A 23,752-nucleotide genomic window follows, 5' to 3' on the forward strand; every position below is an offset into this window, starting at 1 on the left:
TTTGATAAGTCAGATTATATTAATAATATGCCAATAGATTAAGCTTACTCTCGTTATATGCATATAAGCAATAGAAGGTAATGCAATAGTAACTAATCCAAGCAACCAAAAACTATTACAAATCCTAAAATAAGTTTAAAAATTAATTAACCAAGTATGTAAAATCCTGAGTAACCTCCTTATGGTGATAAAAAAGTTTTTCCCTCATTTAATTGGCAAGACATTTTACCAAAAAAATGAATTACTGAATGACTCAGTAGCAATAACCATTAAAATAGTTAAGCAAATACATTTTAATTTTTAAAAATTCTATAAAAAATATCTACAAATCATGATTTAATAAATAATTAATTAATCTTAATAATAAATTTAAATATTTCTATTTAATATGTATGAAGATCATTTAGAAATTCTTTATTTTGTGATTTATTGTATTATTATTAATAATCTAGCCAAACTTTACTTTAAACGATAAAATATTTCTAAATAAAAAGCAATTTGGTATAAATTAATCACTTTAAAAGTTAATTTAAGAAATTTATTTAAAAATTAAATTAAAAAATTTTTCAAAAAGTATTCTACCAAAGAAATAATTAAATGAAAACTGAGTCAATAATAAAATTGTTTCAAAATCTACTTTAGCTATGAAAAATTAAATAAAAAATATTTAAAGATCTTTGTATCAATCAATCAATGAATAATTAATCTTTAGTAATAAATTTAAATATTTCTATTTAATATGTATGAAGAGCATTTAGAAAATTCTTCGTTTTGTGATTTATTATATTCTTATTTATAATCTAACCAACTTTACTTTAAACGATAAAATATTTCTAAATACAAAGCAATTTGGTATAAATTAATAACTATTATATTCTACTTTAAAAGTTAAGTAAAGAAATTTATTTAAAAATTAAACTATTAACAAATATTTTTTATTTTTCAAAAAGTATTCTACCAAAGAAATAATTAAATAAATTAATTCAATAGTAAAATTGTTTCAAAAAATCTATTTTAGCTATGAAAAATTAAATAAAAAATATTTAAAGATCTTCGTATCCTTCCGTAATTCAAACAATCAATCAATGAATAATTAATATTGAATAATAAATTTAAATATTTCTATTTATTCTTTATAATTTTTTAAAGTATTTTTAAAATTATTAAAAAAATGAATAAGTAAAATATTTCTAAATATTAATTTTAGTTAATATATTTATATTATATTCTACTTTATAAGATAACCAAAGAAAAACTAATTTATGAGGAAATTAATAAAAAATATTTAAAATAATTCAAATTATAAAATTTAAATTAAGGTTTTAACTAGAAGTACCACAAATTAATGCTATCATATTTGATATTTTACTATAAATAACATTATTTTTTATTATTGTTTGCATTTATTTTCAATTATTAGGTTTACAAATTTCAGAGAGAGTCATTCATAATGTTTATGCTCTGCTAAAATTGAGGCAACTTGCTTATATCATACTTCATTAAGTCCTCTAACTTTACATATTCCAAAGTTTTTATATGTGTTGCTTCTAAATTTATATATGGGGCTTTTCCTGCTTCAAAAGCCTCCTTCCCTAATTATATAAATAATTAAAATATTTAAGAAACTTGCTGCTTTCCTTATAGTATTTAAACAATATTTTCAATGAACAAAATTTTGAATTAATGAAGTTTATTATGAACAAAAATTACATCTAAGTACACAAAGGCACCAACAATCTCCATGCTTCAATCCAGGGAAATTATATTCAGGAATAGGAGTAATTAGATCATTTCCTCTTTGTTTAGAGAATTTCAAGAAATCATTAGTAACCTTAACACAAACTAAATGACGACCTGCATCTAAGGCATTAGTATTGCAGAAACCGTCTCTAAAAAACCCTGTTTTAGGGTTATTGCAGCACAATTAAAGTGGTCTTGAGAAAACGTTTAAAGCCTATTTAACCTACATACTTTATATTAATTAAATTAATTAAAATAGTAAAAAAAGACTTATGATCAATCTCATCTAATATTATAAATAAATTATGTAATTGAATTTATATCAGAAAGATCTATCAATTTTTTATCAGTTTAAAATACCTTTTCATTCTTAAAGAAATAATAAACATACTTCTATTTTACACATATAAAAAATCTTTAATATTAGAAATTAATTAAAATTAAATTTTTTATGATAAATTTAAAATATTTTTAAAGAAAAAAAGTAAAAGAATTAATTATTTGTTTGATGTTAAATTTTCATTTTAGCATTTTATTTACTTTGAAAATAAAATTAAGCAGAACTATTTACAATTATTAAATTAAATATTATTATTTTGACATAAATTAATCTAAATACTCAATAATATAGGTAATTCATCTTCAATAATTTTAAAGAGGAGTTTTAAAAAGTTTGAATTATATTTGATGAAACTATACTAGGTATGAATTAATTAATTAGAATCAACATTATTTCATTCTTTTATTTACTTTAGTAAAAAAAATTATAAAAACTTTTGTCTAATTTGATTTTAAAATAGAAATAAGTGAAAAATTAAAATCTAATTTTTAGCAAAAGCTTATTAAAATAAATTAAACTTTAAAGAGATAATAAATGAAAATTAAAATTAACAAAATATTTATTATACTCAAAAATAAAAAAGCTAACATACAACATAATTAACTAATTGGAAATAATAAGTTGATTAATTTAGTCTTTTTTTATAATTTTTGCAAATATTTTGATAAATTAATACACTTTAATGAGTTTTATGTTTAATATAAATTTATTAATTTACTTGCAAATTGAACAGAAGAATTAATACAAACAAATAAATAAATAAAAGTTTAAATTCTTATGGAGAAATAATAAAATAAATATATTGATTGGTATGTATGTATTAACGTTATTAATTAATTAATCATATTTCTTCTTCTTAAGGAGGACTAGTTTCATTGGTTATTTTTTTAGAGGCTTTTTTGTGTTTGCTAAGAAGTACAAATGATCCAGCGCTGACGGTAATAGCAGTCATGTAAATCATGAACAACACAGTATATTTAAGCCAATGACGAGATTGCTTTGAGAAATATAATTGAGTTCCCAATACGATGCTGGCTAAAAATAGGGCTTTCTTTAAATTTTTTCTTTCTTTTTCAGAGACATGCTTGGATCCTTGTAAGAATTTCAGTAAAAATAGACGAGGATCTTATGAGAAAGAGCTGTTTTTTTCTTTATTAGCTTTAACAAAATGATAGTGGTGAGCCTTGTAATATTTTTCTTGGACATTTCCTTACAAATATTTTAATAATTTTTCTCTTTTAATCTAATTTTATACATCTTAGCTGCATATAACGAGCTCAGTTGTTCCTGGAGCATGCTATTGTTGGGTTTTTTATTATTGGTTTTTTTACAACACATTTTTATTGAGTTCTTCAATAGCATAGTGAACGAAGTTTCTTTCTTTTAAATAAGGTATGTTGCTTTGTTACCCATTACTAGAAGTATCTGAATTATCACGGGTACTCAAATTAGCTGCAGAAACTTGCTATCCATGCTCGTTTCCAGAGTTCTCATCAGAATCATTGACTTAGTCAGAGTTAATATCAAGTAAATTTTCAGGTAGAAGGAAGTTTTTCAAGGCAGCAGGAAGAACGTTGATCATACCCTTAGTGAGTACAAGCTATTTAAATTTAGGATGAAGCTAGTCAAAATTTTTCACAGTGACTTCAGGATCCTTTTTGAAAATGAAAGGCCCAAAAATAGCTTTTAAATATTTAGGAATAATTGGGAAGTACCATAAATCACAAAGGATATCGAAAATAGATCTCTTCAATAAAAGAGTACGAAGCCCAGGAGAAACCTTATTAATTATACCTTCTTTTTTTGCTTTTTTAATCTTAGAAATCACAATAAATCCGATTGATCCCAGTATCATCATCATGCTTAAATTAAAATGAATGCTAAAAACTCCTAGGAAGAAATAAACTACACCTGCTCCTAAAACAACTAAGGCTTTACGCTCATGAGGTTATTCTTAAATATGATTAAATATCTTAATTAAATGTGGTGTCAATCTTTCTTTTATTTTTTGCAAAGCAGAATGATGTTCCTAACCAGTTTTCTGCTGAGGACAGTCACTCACTTGCTTTTCTTAACTATCCTTTATATTATTTTCTGTCAAATCAATTTGTTTTGTTGTCATTTAGCACTAAACCTTGCTTGGATAAATATAATATTACTAACTACTTAAAAATTATCCTTGTTAGTATTTCCTTTAATTATTAATTAATTATGTTTCTAATCGAGCTATTAAAAATTAATTAATTGCTTTTTTTTTAGATCTATTGATTCTATTTGTACCCTTTTAAAGCTATCTTAATACCTAAATGAGACAAATGAGAGTACTTAACTCTATCTATTTTTGACGGTATATATGACGTGATCCTTAGAAGTAGTATTTAAAAAATTATATTTACATAATTAAACAACAAGCTATATCTGATTTACAAATTTACTCATCTAAATTTGTTGCAATAGTAAAATTTTAGTTTCAAAATTCTTTTTATTCATAATTTTTTATTCCAAAATTCAATACCTTGAATTATAAATTCTATTTCAAAATTAAAGCGAAAAAGGAATAATTTAAATAATATTCTAAGTATAATGAAATAAAATATTTTTTTTATATTAAAATAGGTTTTGCATAACTGTAGTAAATAAATTAGCAATAATTCTTAGAGAAATAAAAATTAATAATATAAATGAAAATAAATACAAATTGCTTTGAAAATATTGATGAATTTCTTTAAGAAAATGAAATAAATATCTAATGAAAATGAGTGGAAATATCTAGGGAATTAAGAATTAATAAAAGTTTTAATAAAAAAGTTACTTTCATACTAAAATAAAAAGTGATAATGAAATATTCACCATGCATAATTTTTAATAATATTAATAAAAGAAAATTAATTACAATGTAAAAGAAATAAACAAATTTAATTGCTGACTAGAGTAAATTGTATATGTAGAATTAATTTTTAAACAAATAGATGAAAAAAAAAGAAGATAATTAAAATAAGAAGATATTTATAACCAATAAACAAACAAACAAATGGATAGATAGATATTATGTTGATTATATCAGAACTGATATAATAAAATGCTTGTATGTTAAATAAATAATGTACTTAAAATTAATTAAATACTTATCATTTTAATATAAAGTAAAAATTTTTTTTGATGGGAAGTTGTTTGTAATTATTTAAAGTTAAGATTAAGGTTATTTGAGCAGTAAAATTAGTAGTTGATTTATTTAGCTATAGCTCACAAATAGAAGCATTTGTGTTTTGTCAAAATTGGATAGGTATAGATTGGAATAGCTAGTGTTCTCGTGCGAGAATCACTAGGACTACAAAGGGTTAGACTTGCTCACATAAAAATAAGTTACAATAAAAAGGTTAGGAAGTCATGTTAAAAGTATTGAAGATGTGATGAAAATCAACGAAATAAATATCCTTTTAAAATTAAAACATCCTAACATTATTGACATATTAGATGTTTAAAAAGGACCTGACAACGCATTTTATGTTATTTTAGAACATTGCTCTATAAATCTATTTTCTTATTACTCGCTTCTCAAGAGAAAAAATAGAATTTTATCTGCTGATAAAATAAAGGCAATAATTTTTTAGATTGTTAGAGCATTAGTTTTCCTTGAAAAGAATGGCATTATTCATGGAGATATAAATTCCCTTAATGTAAAATAAATATAGTTATTAATAAAGTCAAAGCATTATGATTTTATTAAAGTTTTATTTTTGTTTGAAATTATAGGTTTTCCTTCAGGATGGTGTAGTAAAAGTGGCAGGATTTGGTCATTCAGTTAACGAATCTGAAAAAGACCAAACAAGAATCCATCGCTAGCTTGGATGTTTTCCTTCTCCTGAAAAATTGTTTGGACCTAAATTCAAACTTAGCTGCAAGACAGATGTTTTTTCCTTAGGATGCTTATTTATAGAGCTTCTTTAGGGAAAAAACATTTTTAGAGAAGAGCACGCACCTAAAATAATGTAAAAATATTTAATTATCATAGGGCGGCCTTTTCAATAAATTTAGATGGAGCAGTTAAAAGCTTTGATGGATTAGGAAAATTGTGTTTTACCAGAAACAGAAGGAATAGGACTGTAGAATTTACTGATAGGGACTGATTAGGAGATGATAGATCTAATAAAATAAATGGTTACCTACGTTCCCTAATACAGACCATAAGCATCTGAAATACTAAATAACCCTATTTTTCAAGAGTTTATTGTCAAATACAAATTACAAAACACCTAACAAATTACAACGATAACAGAAAATCCTTAATTTTATTAAATAAGCTCAATTAGAGAATTTGATAGAAGTAAAAGCAATGGTAGAAACACCAAAAAATCTAAATCTAAAACTAAAATATCCAAAAAAAGAAACAAAACATTAAATACTCATAAAGATATTAATGACTCTTCTACTCTACCTATTATGAATAACATTTATAATCCAGAACTATCGAATCAAAGAATAATAAAAGCTTATTTTGATAGTTCAAAAAAGCTCAATTAGGTAAATTTAGTCCATTTTAATGGGAAGTAAGAGAAAAAGTCACAGTTTTCTCCAAGAGAAGATTCTTGTTAGCAAGGGGCAGTTCAATTTTTTAGAAAAGGCAGAAGTAATTCAATAGCAAGCGAAGGTAACGAAATATCTAAGAAGTTCTTAAATGGAAAATCATAAGGTTCTTCACCTATTGCGTTGAATGAAAATCCTCAAAATTACTATTAAATTGAAGAGATATAATATGGGTCAGTTTAGTACAGCAGCAACAGATCTTCTTCATTTAGTAATGATAATAAAATAAAAAGAAATCACAATAGCTTTTCTAATTTTGATATGCAAAATGAAATAAATTAATCATCAATAGCACTTCAAAAAAGTATACTAAATAACAGACTCAACCACAGTAAATTTTTAGTTCCAACCATACAGCAAGAAATGGGATTTCTTCCTTTAATATAAAATCACACAAATAGTGAAACAAATGCTATAAATTCTGAAGTAAAATAGAGCACTATTATTTAATAATAAGACCCTTTTTTAGATTAAATTAGCAAAATAGAAGATAAAAACTTACTCTAATACAGTGAGCATGGATAAAAAAATATAGATTAAATACAAATTAAAACAAATAATAAAATTTAAATAGAAAAAAAAAGAATTTATTTTTAGCCGCCATATCTTGATTCTGAAAAATAATATTTAAAAAAGATATTTTAGCAGGATTTATCATAAAACAATAAAAACACATAAGCCAGAAATAATTAAAAAATAATTAAGAAGTGAAAGCAAAAGAAACTAATAACTAACTAACTAACTAACTAACTTGTAAATAAATATTTTAATTTTATAAACTTTTATAAATATTTGTACAATAATAATTTATCATTAATATTTTAATTTTTAAGTAACTCAAAAGACTTCTATCCGCATAGTAAATTAATTTTAAAAAACCCATTTCAATTAAAAAAATATGGAAAGTCAAAGCAAGTAATAAATGAATTTCATTAATGTTATATAAAATGAATAAATATGTAAATATAACTTTTTAATAATTTCAAAATTTTATTTTTAATTGAAAATAAAATAGATAAATATATATAGTTATAATATGTTTAATAAAATAAATAAAAAATGAGCAAGTAATTTTCATTTACAATATAAAAACTTAATAAATTAGATTGCTTCATAAATTAGAAATAGGAAATTTTATATTGTAGCGACTAGTAATCAGTTCATATATTGATACATATTACTAAACTCAAGGTTCTTACATAAGATAGTAATCAAATAAAAATTCTATAAATTAACTAGAATAATAAATTTTATACAAATTAGAATTTTCTTTATTATAAAATTTAAAAAAGGTAGGTGTTTAACATAAAAATTTTCTTTATTTAACATTAAGTAGAAATTGTATTGATTTATTTATTTTCATATTCTTAATATAAAAAAAAAGAATTAAAAAATAAGTAAAAAAAATTTAGCTATTTAAATATATTTTTGTTTCAATGAGCACAAAAGGAGATTTATTAGTTTTGGTATACATATTGTAATCGCTAACTAATCTTGAAAAATTTAATGGACCAATATACCATTTACAATATCATTCATAGCCTTTAGCTTTCTTGTAGCTTAAGTTAATCTGATATATTTAAAATCCTACTACCTAATGAGTTAATGTATGTATCAATAGAATTGATTAGATATCTTTTAAAAATGTAAAGCTCTTTGAGATGAACTCTGAAAAAACTAAGCTCATCCTAGTATACTTGCGCTTCTTCTTCTTAAACTGAAATATAACTTCAATCATTTAGTTTATTTAGTTGAGCTCTAATGATTTAAGCTTTTGGAAAAGAAAACTAATAATAATAACAAGAAAACAAGTATATCTTAGATTAATTCCTTTTAAGAGGAAAATTATGCAAGTATGTAAGGCAAATTCCAACTATTTTTTATAATAATATTTTTTTAAAGTTATCAAAGAAAATTATAGAAATTTTAGATAGCAATTAATCATATTTAGAGATAAGAGAGCTTGTGACAAACAAATTAAAAAATAAATAGTTAAATAAAATATTTTTTTTGTTAAAATGGATACTTTAATATCTCATATATAAATAAAGACCAAGTTATAAGATTTTTGAAAAGTGATTTTTGTTAAAAATGAATTGGTATATCATTTTCAATTTTTGAGCTCTGGTCTTAATGCATGAAAAATTAAAGTAATACTTGTATCAATAATTCACTTTGGAAATTTATTTTTCAATTAAAAATATTAGATCTCTTCTAATAAGTATTTATTATTTTTATTTAATTTTTATAAATAATAGATAAGAAAATACTTTTTTGAATAAATCAATTTAAAAAAAAAGAATATTAGATTGCAAAGTAGATTAGTAAAAATGAGTTAGTTGTATCAATAAAAAATAGAAAATTGGTTATAAGAAATTTTAGAAAAGCTAGATTAAAGAGGTATTTCTCTTAAAATAGTTAAGCTCAAAGGCTAAGGATCTTTTAAGAAAGTTTATGAATGCGTCAATGAGAAGACAAAAAAGAATTTAATACTAAAAATTTCTCATGGAGAAGGAAACATTGATTTAAAAAATGAATACCGAAACTCATAGAAGATCAACTTCTCGCCTTTGAGATTAGTGAAAATAGATTAATTGATATCTTTATAAATTAATGAAGAAGAATTTTGTGTAGGGATATCTGAAAAAGTAGCGGAAAAGAACTTATTGATGACTATAGAATCAAGAGAGAGGCCAAATATTGAAAACTCTTTAAAAATGCTGATTGATATTTTGTTTGCAGCTTCTGAGTGCGATATTTCAAATTTTTAGCATTTAGATGTTAAACTAGAAAATATTGTTATAAAAAATGGAGATTTTTATTTAATTGACTTCTCTTCCTCACCCGAAGATTAATTTGCTACAATCACATAAAGTTATAGTCCATTAGATTACATCACAAAAAAAACTATCAAAAGATATGATATACATTGTGTAGGACTTTCCTGTAATAAATATATTCAAGTAAAATAAATGGATAAAAAAGAATAAGTAAAATTTTAAACACTTATAAGCTACATCAAATTCTATATGCTAAATAATCATTACTATTAAAGATAAACACTAATAGGTATGCTCAAAATACTTTGCTAAACTTTTAAAATCGATTTTACTGAGTATTAAAATCATTTAATCTAACAAATTGATGAATCTAGATTTAATTAAATGTAAAGGGCTTACGCATATATAACTTTACATTTAATGCAAAATGATAAGCTAAATTATAAATAGCCTAAATATCTATTAAATGCTGACAGAATTCTCTAAGAAGAAAATTAAATATAATCGTATTATAGTTTATTTACTACATTAGAAATTGCTGAATTTTATTTTGAATAAAATAACTATGAGCTTTGCGATAAATACTTAAAAAAATTAGAATACCTTCAAAATGATGAAAATGATAAAGAATTGAAACTTTTATACCTAAGGATAGATTATTATAAGCTGCTATTTAAGTTAAATTAAAATTAAAATTATTAAACAGACTTACACTTGCAATATCTTAACAAAGCTATTTAATTAACTTGTAATTTAGAAAAAAAACATCCACTTAGATTATTTTTACTCAAAATTAAAGATGAGTGTTACAAATAAATTTTAATGAGAGATGATAATACTCAGTGTTTCTAGGAATACGAGGCTCTAAATGACAGTGCAATTGATAATGAATATCCTGCTCCCACTGATTATAATTATTAAGATTTACTAAAATATAAGGTTGCTAAATGTCAAAAAAATGAAGATTTTTTTTCAGCTGAAAGATATTTGGAAGATATCTTAAAAATTAATTAAAATTTATACGGAAAAGCAAGCTTAAATGCAGCTCAAGTGTTAGAAAAACTATTCTAAAACTAAAGAAACATTTATAAAACTATTTAAGAAGATAGATATGAAAGAAATCAACCTAAAAAAGAGATTGTTGAAAGTAAAAGTATAGAGAATTTCAAAAATGTTTTAGACTTAGAATGTTGCGACTTAGAAAAACTGACAGAATAAATCTAATATTGCGAGAAAGTAATTGAAAGAGCTGAGTTATTAAATGAAAATTATTTAAAAGAATATTTTTATTGTATAAAATAACTGCTTCTCAACTGTATCAAAAAGAATGAGTAAAATATCTAAAGTAAAAAGATTCACCAAAACCACTAAAATTCTAGCTAAATCAATATATATTCTAGAAACCACTAAGAGTTATTAAATGAAAATTATCTAAAAGAATATTTTTATTGTATAAAATACCTGCTTCTCAACTGTATCAAAAAGAATGAGTAAAATATCTAAAGTAAAAAGATTCACCAAAACTACTAAAATTCTAGCTAAATCAATCTCAACTGTATCTAAAAGAATGAGTAAAATATCTAAAGTAAAAAGATTCACCAAAACCACTAAAATTTTAGCTAAATCAATATATATTCTAGAAACCACTAAGAGTTATTAAATGAAAATTATCTAAAAGAATATTTTTATTGTATAAAATACCTGCTTCTCAACTGTATCAAAAAGAATGAGTAAAATATCTAAAGTAAAAAGATTCACCAAAACCACTAAAATTCTAGCTAAATCAATCTCAACTGTATCAAAAAGAATGAGTAAAATATTTAAAGTAAAAAGATTCACCAAAACCACTAAAATTCTAGCTAAATCAATATATATTCTAGAAACCACTAAGAGTTATTAAATGAAAATTATCTAAAAGAATATTTTTATTGTATAAAATACCTGCTTCTCAACTGTATCAAAAAGAATGAGTAAAATATCTAAAGTAAAAAGATTCACTTAAACCACTAAAATTCTAGCTAAATCAATCTCAACTGTATCTAAAAGAATGAATAAAATATCTAAAGTAAAAAGATTCACCAAAATCACTAAAATTCTAGCTAAATCAATATATATTCTAGAAACCACTAAGAGTTATTAAATGAAAATTATCTAAAAGAATATTTTTATTGTATAAAATACCTGCTTCTCAACTGTATCAAAAAGAATGAGTAAAATATTTAAAGTAAAAAGATTCACCATAACCACTAAAATTTTAGCTAAATCAATATATATTCTAGAAACCACTAAGAGTTATTAAATGAAAATTATCTAAAAGAATATTTTTATTGTATAAAATACCTGCTTCTCAACTGTATCAAAAAGAATGAGTTAAATATCTAAAGTAAAAAGATTCACTAAAACTACTAAAATTCTAGCTAAATCAATCTCAACTGTATCTAAAAGAATGAGTAAAATATCTAAAGTAAAAAGATTCACCTAAATCACTAAAATTCTAGCTAAATCAATATATATTCTAGAAACCACTAAGAGTTATTAAATGAAAATTATCTAAAAGAATATTTTTATTGTATAAAATACCTGCTTCTCAACTGTATCAAAAAGAATGAGTAAAATATCTAAAGTAAAAAGATTCACTTAAACCACTAAAATTCTAGCTAAATCTATATATATTCTAGAAACCACTAAAAGTTATTAAATGAATATTATCTAAAAGAATATTTTTATTGTATAAAATACCTGCTTCTCAACTGTATCAAAAAGAATGAGTAAAATATCTAAAGTAAAAAGATTCACCAAAACCACTAAAATTCTAGCTAAATCAATATAAATTCTAGAAACCACTAAGATTTACGAATTAGATAAAAAGAGAGACATTCCTCATCAAATTAATTAAAGTAACATATACCAAAAAAGCAAAAAGTTCATCTGAGATAATAATTTTAAATTTATCCTTGGCTTATTTACCAAGCTTATTTTTTAAAATTATTGTATTATATATTTATTTTAAATCAATAGATTCCTATTAAAATATCCTTTAAAACATTTAAAAATCTAAAGTTAAATAGTAAGCAAAATAAAATAAAAAGTGCATTATACAACTCCCTAAATTAAGGTAAAACCTAAAATGATAAAATTTATTTGGATAGTAAAATTTATGATAATAAATAAAGAGACCATGCAAATATCCATAATGAATTTTAACTATTAATTAATAATGGAAATTTGAATTAATAAAATGGCAAGCTATTTCAAAGTGACTAGAAATAGTTTTTCTCTGATACTAGCTACAGATAAAACATGAATGAAGATAATTAACTTTCATAGATTATTTAACCATACTAAAATAATTTTTAATCTTACTTATAATCTTATCAAATTGATATTTAATAATAATATTATAATACTGATTCGAATTAAAACACATTATAAGTTTATTTTTTTAATTAATAATGTTAGAATATAAATACACAAAATAACGACCATTAAAAAGTGAAAGAAAAAATAACACTAGCTGATTCATCAAATGATAACATAACCAACAATTTTAACTTTGGAAATGACTTAGCATATTCAGAAGATACAAATATTTTTAGTAGCGAAGAAACTGAATGGTAAATTGAAGATTAAAAATATGAATAAGAAAAATAACATGAATTTCATTTTGACTCTGATTATTATTATGTATTTAAATATGAATTTAAAAATGAATATCAATAAAATTATGAATGTAAATAAGAATATAATTAAAATCATAATACTTAGGAAAGACTAAATAGTGACAATTATCTAAACAGGAATATTTGTAGAAATCATTTTGTCTTAAATGACTTAAATTTTAATATTAACAATCCATATTTTAACTTTGAGAAAGAATAACAACAACATGAAAATTTTAATACACTTAATAGCTAAGTTAATTAAGAATAATCATATCTTGAACCAACTCAACATAAAGAGAACTAAAAAATATATACTGCGTACTTAATTAATTTTTATGGTGTCCCAGAGAAACATTAATTTAATGAATTAAACTAGTAATAATATCAATTCACCATATTTCAAAGTGAAAATAATTTTAATTTTTTTGAAAATAGCTAATTTTATTAAAATTCTAATATCATTTAATCAGAATAAAAGTACAGATATGAGAATGTTTGTAGAAATCATTTTGCCTTAAATGACTTAAATTTTAATATTAACAATCCATATTTTAACTTTGAGAAAGAATAACAACGACATGAAAATTTTAATACACTTAATAGCTAAGCTAATTAAGAATAATCATATCTTGAACCAACTCAACATAAAGAGAACTAAAAAATATATACTGCGTACTTAATTAATTTTTATGGTGTCCCAGAGAAACATTAATTTAATGAATTAAACTAATAATAATAACAATTAACCATATTCTAAAGTGAAAATAATTATAATTTTTTTGAATGTAGCTAATAATATTATTTTTTTAATATCATTTAATCAGAAAATGAGTACATATATGACTGTGAAAATGAAAGTGTATATGAAACTAAAGATAGTCTAAATAGAAATAATTATCTAAAAAATATGCAAAGTTCTGATAGTTATAAAATAATATAATAAAATTATAATTTCTCTAACATGTATAATTTTTAAAATTAATAGCTTCATTTTTAAATTGAAGTTGGTGAAGATTAAATTTATGCTTAAGAATATTAAGATGAAACTTAGGAAAGACTTAATAGAGATAAAGAACAGTTAAAATTATAGACGTAAAACAAGAATTTTTGTAATAATTTTCTCTAAAATGATTATTTATTCTCAAATAACAGAAAACAATTATTTTTAAATGATTTAAATATTAATAATAACAACAACCAGTATTTTAACTTTGAGAAAGAGTAGGAGTAATATGAAATTTTAAATACACTCTATATTTAAGCTAATTAAGAATTACCATATCTTGAACAAACTCAAAATGAAGAGAACTAAAAAATATTAATTGCAAACTTAATTAATTGTAATAGTCTCCCAGATAAATGTTAATTTAATGAAATAAACTAATAATTTCACTAATAAGCTACATCTCTAAGCGAATATAATTCTTATTTTTTAGAAAACAACTAACTAATTTAAAATTTAAATTTCTCTTAATCAGTAGAATAAAGGTTCAGCAATCAATATGAAATAAGATGAACAAAAAACTATGGAAAGTCTCATAAAAGGTACTTTTACTTAATTAATTTTTATAAAGACTAATTTTTTATTTAATTTGTATTAAGATTTATAAATTAATTTATTAACAAAAAGGAGTATTTTTACTCAAATAAATTATTTATAAAGAAAAGGTTGAAAAACAATCTGAGTTCTCATTAAATTTAAGCTTTTCTAAATAGATAAATAGATCATACTTAATGGGAAGGGCAAAAATAAATCATTGAAGAGTAGGTAAAATATTTCAAAGTAATTTTATTTCAATTTAATTTTCAATTATTTTACAAAAAATTAAAATTTTTAAATTTAAAAAAGAATTTAAATGAATCTCAAGTGATAAATAAAAGTTAAATTTAAGTTTTTATTAATCATTATTTGTTTCCTTTATATTTTTTATCTTATTTTTTAAAGCATTTTATGATTTTTTTAATTTTTAATAATTTATAATAGAATATATTTTATTATCTCTATTTATTTATTTAGATTTAAAATATTTATATCAAACATTTTTAGACAGACATCAATCACATCATAATAATTAAATTTAAGTTTAATATTAACTTTAACTATTATCTGTATTTTGTTATTAAAAAATAATAAAATTTAAACTTAATTGAATATATTAAATTATTGAATTAGATTTAAGTTTATAAAACTTTAAATCACATATTAAATCTAATAAATCTATTTAATTTATCTGATTTTTGAATTGTTGTTACTCTTTATAGATATTTTAATTATCCTAATTTTAATAATTTAAATATACTTTAAAATTAAGTAGTTAAGTTAAAATTCTAAATAGTAGTTAAGCTTATGCTTATCTTACTTAGCATTAATATATTAATTTAAGTTTAATTTATTTTTTAATTAATTCTATGAAAAGTTTATTTGGCACTTATGTGTAATATTTAATTAATTAGATAATTTAATTTTGTAATTTTAAAGATATTATTAATAATTATTAACTTTAATCAAAATTTTAATGAAATTTTAGCTAAAACCAATATTTTTATTTTAAACCTTTGGGATAATAAATTGATATTTTTATGATTTGGATCAGCGCACGAGTTTAGTATTATATTATGTAAAAAATTTTAATATTATTTATCATTCTTATAATCTAATTCAAATAATATCATTTACTTATTTTAACATTAATTATATATAGTCTTTAACTTCCTAAATTATTTTTATATAAAAATAAATCTTATATTTTAACCTATTATACACCATGATCGGTAGGAAATCCCTTAAACTCATAACTATATTTACTTAATTTTAATATTATTTAATTAAAATTTTTTCTTTAAAAATTTGAAAGAGTTTTTAATTGATTTTATCTCGATATAATTACTAAATTTGTAATTTTTACAAGTATTTATTTTTTTTCAAAATTGACCAGTTTTTTAATAAATAAGACCTATTTTAAATTAAAAAAAAATGTTAACATTTAAAAGAATTTTGAATGAAAAATTTAATTTTTTTCCAAATTGGTATTAATCCTTGAAATTAGAATATTAAGTATTATTATATTTCATGGTGGTGATTATTCTTTTCTATTCGTTTATAAACGCTCTATCTCTCTTATTAGCTTTTATTTAATTATAAATCAATTATGAAATGCTTACTTCAATTTAGATTAATAGATAAGAAATACTTTTGACAAATAAAGTAATAAGATTTTATTAAATAAAAACAAATTGATAATCAATATTAAAATGATATGAGTTTAGATATTTTAAATAATCTAAAATAATAAAAAGGTATTTCTCTTGAAATAGTTACGCTAAAAGGCTAAGGAGGTTTTAAGAATGTTTATGAATGCGTAAATACTTAGAAATAATAGAATCTAATAGTCAAAATTTCTATGGGAGATGGCAATGCTGATTTAAAAAACGAACATGCAAATTCTTTAAAGATCTAATTCAAACCTTTGAAGTTAGCGAAAATAGATGAATTGCACTCTTTAGAATTTAATGGAGAAGAGTATTTGGTAGGGATATCTGAAATAGTAGGAGAAAAAAATTTAGGAATGGTGATAGAATCTAAAGAAAAGCCTACATTAGCAAACGCAATAAAAATGCTTATAGATATTTTGTTTGGAGCTTTTGAATGCTAAATTTCAAATTTTTAGCATAAAGATATAAAGCCATCAAATATTGTCATTAAAAATGGACATTATTATTTAACTGACTTCTCTTCTTAAGATGAAACTAATATAATCACAAATTCTTTTAGCCCATAAGATTATAATACCAAAAATGTTATCTAAAGATTTGACATTTTCTCTTTGGGTTAAACTTGTAATTTATATATCAAAGTTATTATGCAAATGAATAAAAAAGAATAAGTAGTATTTTAAACACTTATAAGCTACATCAATCCTATATGCTAAATAATCACTACTATTAAAGGTAAACACTAACAGGCATGCTCAAAATACTTTGCTAAACTTTTAAATTTGATTTTACTGAGTATTAAAATCATTTAGTTCAACAAATCAATGAAGGTAGATTTAATTAAATATAATAGGCTCTATCATATATAAATTTGCATTTGATGCAAAATGATAAGCTAAATTATAAATAGCCTATATATCTATTTTGTGCTTTATCGAAAAAAATGATCTAATATAATCTTATTATGGTTTATTTATTATATTAGAAATTGCTGAATTTTATTTTGAAAAAAATAATTATAATGATTGCAATGAATACTTAAAAAAATTAGAATGTCTTGAAAATGATGAATTTGATGAAGAAAAATTTATTTTATACATAAGTATTGGTTATTATAAGTTGCTATTTTTTTTAAAATATAGCTAAAATAGTGAGAATTGCTTGGAATATTTGGAAAAGGCCATTTAATTAGCTTAAAAATTAGAACAAACACACCCTCTTAAACTATTTTTACTTAAAATAAAAGATGAGTGTTAAGTAAATCAAGAAAGAGATGATTATAGTGAATTGTGTTTCGAGGACTATGAAGCTTAGAATGATAGTGCAATTGACAATGAACAAATAAAAGATGAGTGTTAAGTAAATTAAAAAAGAGATGATTATAGTAAATTATGTTTCAAGTATGAAGCTTAGAATGATAGTGCAATTGACAATGAACATCCTGCTCCCACTGATTATAACTATAAATATTTACTAAATATGAAGATTCTTTAATGTCAAAAAAATGAGGATTATAAATCAGTGGAGAGATATTTGTTAGATATCATAAAAATTGATTAATAATTATATGGATAAGCAAGCTTAAATTTAGCTCAAGTGAAATAAAGGTTATTTGAAAACTAAGAACTTTACATTTAAAAAATTATTAAATTAGAAGGATATAAAAGAAGTCATGATGAAAAAGAAATTGCTGGAAGTAGAAGTATATAGAATTTCAACAAAATTTTAGATTTAGAATGTTGTAACTGGAAATTAAAAGTATAAATACAATTATGTGAGAAAGAAATTAAAAAAGCTGAGTCCTTAAAAGATAATTGTTATTTATTAGAGTATTTTTAGTGTATAAAAAACCTGCTTCTAACTTGTATCTAAAAAAATGAGTAAAATAGCTAAAACAAAGAGACTAATCAAAACCACTCAAATTTTAGCTAAATGATAAAACATTCTAAAAACAATAAAGATTAAATAATTGTTCAACATTCCTCTTCAAATTAATTAAATTAACATAGCATATAAAAAGGTAAAAACTATTTGGATGAATAGAATGTCATCGATGCTTTATCTAAAAATAATAATTTATTCAAACCTTTTAATCAATGCAATTAATCACACGAAAATAAAATTCTAAAATGTTCTCCCAAAGCAACAATTTACTGTAAGTCTTTATAATAATTATAGTAAAATTAGGATTAATGAATATTTAAATAATCAAGTCAAAATAATTCAAAAATGAAATAATTTAATTCCGAATAGAATCTAAAAACTTTAAGTTTTGATAATATGTAAAAGGACCATACAAATATTAATAATAAATCTTAACTACAAATTGATAATGATAAATTAAATTAAAAAAATAGCAAGCTATTTCAAACAGACTATAAACAGCTATTTTCTTATACTAACTAAGGATAAAGCATGAATTAAGATAATTAACTATTAATGAATGTTTAATTATTTTAAAATAATTCTAATAATAATTTTTAATCATCCTTACAGTCGTCTAAATAAATTGACCATTAATAAGAAAATTAAAATAATGACTTTAATTAACTGGATAAATATGATTATCTAGATAATTTGTGTCACTCTTTATAAAAAAGAGACGGAAATTGTTAAACATCTTTAAAGATTTTTTGTAGTAATACTTAAATTTCTGAAAGTTCTTAAATAAACTAGTAAAAGTAATATAATTCAAATAACAATAATTTTAAAAAGGAATAATCTCAATTGTAAATTGAAGATTAAAATTAAGAATAAGGATATGAAGATAAGCATGAAGCTTAGGATAGACTATATAATGATATTTATCTTAATAATAGGTGTCACTCTCGTTATAAAAATGATGAAACTGTTTTATCATTTTCAAAGATCACTAGTAGTAATAATTTACTTTCTGAAAGATCTTAAATAAACTAATAAAATTAAAATATGTCAAATAACAATAATTTTAAAAAGGAATAATCTCAATTGTAAATTGAAGATTAAAATTGTGAATAAAGATACGAAGATAAGCATGAAACTTAGGTTATACTAAATAATAATATTAATCTTAATAATAGGTGTCACTCTCGTTATAAAAATGATGAAACTGTTTTATCATTTTCAAAGATCACTAGTAGTAATAATTTACTTTCTGAAAGTTCTTAAATAAACTAATAAAATTAAAATATGTCAAATAACAATAATTTTAAAAAGGAATAATCTCAATTGTAAATTGAAGATTAAAATTAAGAATAAGGATATGAAGATAAGCATGAAGATTAGGATAGACTATATAATGATATTTATCTTGATAATAGGTGTCAGTCTCATTATAAAAAAGATGAAACTGTTTTATCATTTTCAAAGATCGCTAGTAGTAATACTTAACTTTCTGAAAGTTCTTAAATAAACTAATAAAATTAAAATATTTCAAATAACAATAATTTTAAAAAGGAATAATCTCAATTGTAAATTGAAGATTAAAGTTGTGAATAAAGATATGAAGATAAGCATGAAACTTAGGATATACTAAATAATAATATTTATCTTAATACTAGTAGTTGCTTCCTTTATAAAAAAGATTAAAATTAATCTTCAAATTCTCTATAATTTGTTTGAAAGTAGCGAAATAGTTTTAATTTAAAGTTTTTAAAAATCAGAATAATAAGGGTACAGTAATGAATATGAAATAAGATGAACAAATGAGCTATTGAAAGTCTCATAAAAGGTATTCTTTCTTACTTAATTTCTATTAAGACTAATTTTTTATATTTATAAATTATTTTTTTAACAATGTAAAATATTATTAAAAAATAAAAGGTTAATAAACAAATATGAGCTTTCACTAAATTTAAGCTATTCTGAATAGTTCATATAAATGAGAAGGCAAGCAAAAATAAATCTTTCGAAGAGTGAGTAGGTAAATTCTTTCTAAGTAATTTTATTTTAGTTTAATTTTCAATTCTTTTACAAAAAATCAATATTTTTAAATTAAAAAGAATTTAAATGAATCTCACTTGATAAATAAGAGTTAACTTTAAGTTTTTATTAATCATTATTTGTGAGTTTTATATTTTTTTATTATATTTTTTAAAGCATTTATATGATTTTTTTTATTTTTATTAATAGAATTTATTAGATTGTCTTTATTTATTTTGATTTAAAATATTTATATCAAACACTTTCAGATATCAAAATAATTAAATTTAAGTTTTATATTGACTTTAACTACTGTCTGTATTTTAATTTTTGTTATTAAAAAATATAAAATTTAAACTTTTTGATTTAATTAATTTAAACTTAATTGAATATATTTAATCAATTAAATTATTGAATTATAAAAAAACAGTGGATATATATTTTATGAATTTTAATTAGGTTATCTATTTTAATAATTTTATTAAAAAGAAAATCAAATTAACTTTTATTTAAATCGTTTTCTGGATGGATCATATTTTTAGTTTTTTTAATTACCCAACTTTAATTATAGTTAGAAATATTATAAACTCTAAATGTTAGTAAAGGATTTTGAAATAAATGGAATAAAATAGTATAAATAATCAATAAAAAAAAATAGATTTATTTTAATAATTATTTAAATTAAATTAAATTTTAATTTTAAGTAGAAAAAATGATTAAATCTTTTAGTATAGTATAGCTAAATGCCTCTCTAAAATCTAGCGAAGTAGCATCACTATTTTTTAGAAAGGCATTTATTTTTTTAATGATTTTATTAAAATAGTTTTTTTTGTTAATTCTTTTAACTTATTTTTAAAAATTAATACTTTTTAATTTGAATTAAAAATAAATTTTTAAAAAGAATGAATTTTTTAAATTTTAATTGCTCATTTTAAGTTTTTGATTTACAAAAAACTAGATTGAGAAATAAGCAAGCTAGCAAGCAGTCAGTTTTTAATAAAATCTAAATTAATTAATTGATTGAATGAAAAGTGAAAATATTAGAATTATCTTTACACATATTTTAAACAAATGAAAAACGTTAATAAGATTTTTCGTGCTGTAAGGTTTTTTAAATAAATTAATTAGTAAATTAAAACAGATGCTATTTTCATTAATTAATTTTTTTAATTCAATGATCCATAACTTTTAAGGCGTCATCTATCATATCAAAGGCGTGATTTAATTCTTATTCAGTAATAATAAGAGGAGGAGCAATGTGAAGAACAGGAGCACGTACCCATTGGAAGATACCATTTTCAAGTAATCTCTTTTTGAATTTAAGAACAGGTTCCGGAGTTGGGTCAGAGAAGTTTCTTTAAATGAGTTAACCATCAGCTCCAACAATATCAAAAGCACCAAAGAGACCTCTAACTCTACCTTATCTCAAGCAATTGTGCTTATTAATAAGTTCATCCATGCGTTTGACCATAACCTTTTCTAATTATTTAACATGATCGCAAATATTCTACTCAAGCATGTATTTAACTACTTCATAACCTGCAATACAACTGACTGGATGGCCTTAGTAAGTAGTTCCCCAACCTAAAGGATTAGTACGGAAGAAATCTTGGATGTCCTTTCTAAAACCTACAGCAGAGAGAGGAAGATAGGAACCAGAGAGACCTTTAGCACAAGTGAACATATCAGGAACAATACCATCATAAGTCTAGAAGGCGAACATTTCACCACATCTACCTAAACCGACCATAACTTCATCCATAATAAGGAGGATATTATACTTGTCACAAAGAGCACGAACTCCTTAGATGACTTCAGGAGGATTGACTAAAGCACCAGCAGATCCGGTGATGGATTCAATCATAATAGCTGCTACTGTTGAAGGATTTTCGTTAATAATCACTTCTTCAAGATAAGCTAAGTAATTTTTAATAGCTTCTTGTTAGGTGATTCCCCACTTGAATTAGAAGGCTTGTAAGTCAAAGAATTTAACGAATCCACTGACACCTTATTCAGCGAAGGAACGACGGAAATCACCTGTTGCATTAAGGGCACCAACAGAGCTACCATGATAAGATTTGTAACGAGTGAGAATTTTATGGCGTCCAGTGAATTTACGAGCAGTACGAATAGCAACTTCATTTGCATCACTACCAGTTAATGGGAAGACGAAACCAGTAATATCAGCAGGTGTGATGTCATTAAGAATCTAGGCGAGCTTAGCACGAGGTTCAGTGATAGTCAATCCACCATAAACGTGGTGAAGATTCTTTAATTAGTGGGTGATGCTATTTAAAACAGGTTCAGGAATACCATAACCAAGGTTATTATTAATGGCCTAAGATGTCATATCAATATATTTATTGCCTTTGTAATCGTAAAGATATATGCCTTCACCACGAGCAATAGAAATTGAAGACTTTCTCATAGGATCGGTGGCTCCCCAAGTGTAAACTACGTGATCTTCATTAGACTTAAGAACTTCAGATTCAGTCCAAGGAGAAGATCTGTGGTTATTCTTCAAACCAGGTCCCTTATTGTTACGAGGAGTGAATTTCAAAGGTTCAGGCTTGTTAGGGATATACTCTTGGTTAATGTGGGAAGTACTAAAGAATTGCTTTCCTAAAGTTCTTTGCTAAATAAGTCTTTTTGCTATGCTTTAAATCATTTTTTAATCAGATTGTCTTTTTTTATACTTTTTCTTTTTTGGAGAGTAAATTGTGATAATGTTTTTAGATTTATTTTTTGTTAATTAATTATTGCGTATGTTTTGCCTAATTTTAAAAGGAGGTCATTCAATTTTGATGTCAGAGCAGATTCTATTAAGATACTTTGTCATTTTTCATACAATCTTAAACAGTAAAGAAGGTATTATCTTCAATTTAATTAATTACGAGCCATCTAAATAGTTCAAATCAAACACGTTTTTTTCATAAATTTAATCAACAAAATTTTCAAATCTATTGAGTATTTGAGGTAATACACACATTCTTTTTTTAAGGTTAAATTTTCTAGGGAAAAAATCGCTTGAAAGAGATATATTTATTTCCTGATATTGATAAATGTAGTACCTTTAAATTTACAATAGAAATCTACCCTAAGAAAAATTTACTGAGCACAAATGTAGTTCTAGGTTGTTACATATTTACTCATGTAAATTAAGCCTAAATAATGAATGTAAAATATAACTTAGCTTATTATTAGGTGATAAAGTTAAGTTGATAAAAATAAAAATTTCATATTCTTCTCATTCATTATTTGATATCATTAATATAAGTATATTTTATTAATAAAAGTTGTAACAAAAAGGTTTTGAAATTTAGATAAGGAAGGTGGGAATTTTCAAATTTATCTATAAAATAGAAAAAGAGTTAAATTTATTGATTTACCCAAAAAATACTTTTCTAAATTAGTTCAAACCAATTATTTATTTTTTTTCTCAATATATTTGGATAAGTAAGCTAAATAATAAAGATTTATCTCTATGAAAGGAAAAAAAACTTAAAAACACATTTATGTCTTTTATATTATCA

General features: G+C 22.3%; 9 protein-coding genes across 9 annotated transcripts; 6 read left to right on the plus strand and 3 right to left on the minus strand. All coding sequences in view use genetic code 6, as the record gives it.

The window, feature by feature from the left end:
• Nucleotides 1-1,296: 1,296 nt before the first annotated feature.
• On the minus strand, nucleotides 1,297-2,058 carry TTHERM_00787180 (hypothetical protein). The gene is made up of 2 exons (XM_001022157.2): nucleotides 1,711-2,058; nucleotides 1,297-1,592 (listed from the first exon to the last, which is right to left on the minus strand). Exons 1-2 carry the CDS (start codon nucleotides 2,024-2,026, stop codon nucleotides 1,432-1,434), a joined length of 477 nt encoding a protein of 158 aa, XP_001022157.2. The 5' UTR covers nucleotides 2,027-2,058; the 3' UTR covers nucleotides 1,297-1,431.
• An 863-nt stretch (nucleotides 2,059-2,921) lies between these two features.
• On the minus strand, nucleotides 2,922-4,202 carry TTHERM_00787190 (transmembrane protein, putative; the record flags this gene model as incomplete). The annotated part of the gene is made up of 1 exon (XM_001022158.3): nucleotides 2,922-4,202. One exon carries the CDS (start codon nucleotides 4,200-4,202, stop codon nucleotides 2,922-2,924), a length of 1,281 nt encoding a protein of 426 aa, XP_001022158.1.
• Nucleotides 4,203-5,490: 1,288 nt separating this feature from the next.
• Nucleotides 5,491-7,375, plus strand: TTHERM_000787209 (Serine/Threonine kinase domain protein; the record flags this gene model as incomplete). Its single annotated transcript, XM_012799223.1, has 2 exons — nucleotides 5,491-5,757; nucleotides 5,834-7,375. 2 exons carry the CDS (start codon nucleotides 5,491-5,493, stop codon nucleotides 7,373-7,375), a joined length of 1,809 nt encoding a protein of 602 aa, XP_012654677.1.
• A 1,619-nt stretch (nucleotides 7,376-8,994) lies between these two features.
• Nucleotides 8,995-10,934, plus strand: TTHERM_00787210 (kinase domain protein; the record flags this gene model as incomplete). The annotated part of the gene is made up of 3 exons (XM_001022160.2): nucleotides 8,995-9,610; nucleotides 9,734-10,697; nucleotides 10,883-10,934. 3 exons carry the CDS (start codon nucleotides 8,995-8,997, stop codon nucleotides 10,932-10,934), a joined length of 1,632 nt encoding a protein of 543 aa, XP_001022160.2.
• A 1,274-nt stretch (nucleotides 10,935-12,208) lies between these two features.
• Nucleotides 12,209-12,376, plus strand: TTHERM_000787227 (hypothetical protein; the record flags this gene model as incomplete). Its single annotated transcript, XM_012799224.1, has 1 exon — nucleotides 12,209-12,376. One exon carries the CDS (start codon nucleotides 12,209-12,211, stop codon nucleotides 12,374-12,376), a length of 168 nt encoding a protein of 55 aa, XP_012654678.1.
• Nucleotides 12,377-14,275: 1,899 nt separating this feature from the next.
• On the plus strand, nucleotides 14,276-14,867 carry TTHERM_000787228 (hypothetical protein; the record flags this gene model as incomplete). The annotated part of the gene is made up of 2 exons (XM_012799225.1): nucleotides 14,276-14,651; nucleotides 14,770-14,867. 2 exons carry the CDS (start codon nucleotides 14,276-14,278, stop codon nucleotides 14,865-14,867), a joined length of 474 nt encoding a protein of 157 aa, XP_012654679.1.
• A 1,496-nt stretch (nucleotides 14,868-16,363) lies between these two features.
• TTHERM_000787229 (kinase domain protein) lies at nucleotides 16,364-17,200 on the plus strand (the record flags this gene model as incomplete). Its single annotated transcript, XM_012799226.1, has 1 exon — nucleotides 16,364-17,200. One exon carries the CDS (start codon nucleotides 16,364-16,366, stop codon nucleotides 17,198-17,200), a length of 837 nt encoding a protein of 278 aa, XP_012654680.1.
• A 598-nt stretch (nucleotides 17,201-17,798) lies between these two features.
• On the plus strand, nucleotides 17,799-18,515 carry TTHERM_00787230 (hypothetical protein; the record flags this gene model as incomplete). Its single annotated transcript, XM_001022162.2, has 1 exon — nucleotides 17,799-18,515. The coding sequence occupies one exon, from the start codon at nucleotides 17,799-17,801 to the stop codon at nucleotides 18,513-18,515; it is 717 nt and encodes a 238-aa protein (XP_001022162.2).
• A 2,875-nt stretch (nucleotides 18,516-21,390) lies between these two features.
• On the minus strand, nucleotides 21,391-22,887 carry TTHERM_00787240 (aminotransferase class-III protein; the record flags this gene model as incomplete). The annotated part of the gene is made up of 1 exon (XM_001022163.2): nucleotides 21,391-22,887. One exon carries the CDS (start codon nucleotides 22,885-22,887, stop codon nucleotides 21,391-21,393), a length of 1,497 nt encoding a protein of 498 aa, XP_001022163.2.
• Nucleotides 22,888-23,752: the final 865 nt, after the last annotated feature.

Source organism: Tetrahymena thermophila (genome assembly GCF_000189635.1).
Source record: "Tetrahymena thermophila SB210 genomic scaffold scf_8254491, whole genome shotgun sequence".
Classification (NCBI taxonomy): domain Eukaryota; phylum Ciliophora; class Oligohymenophorea; order Hymenostomatida; family Tetrahymenidae; genus Tetrahymena; species Tetrahymena thermophila.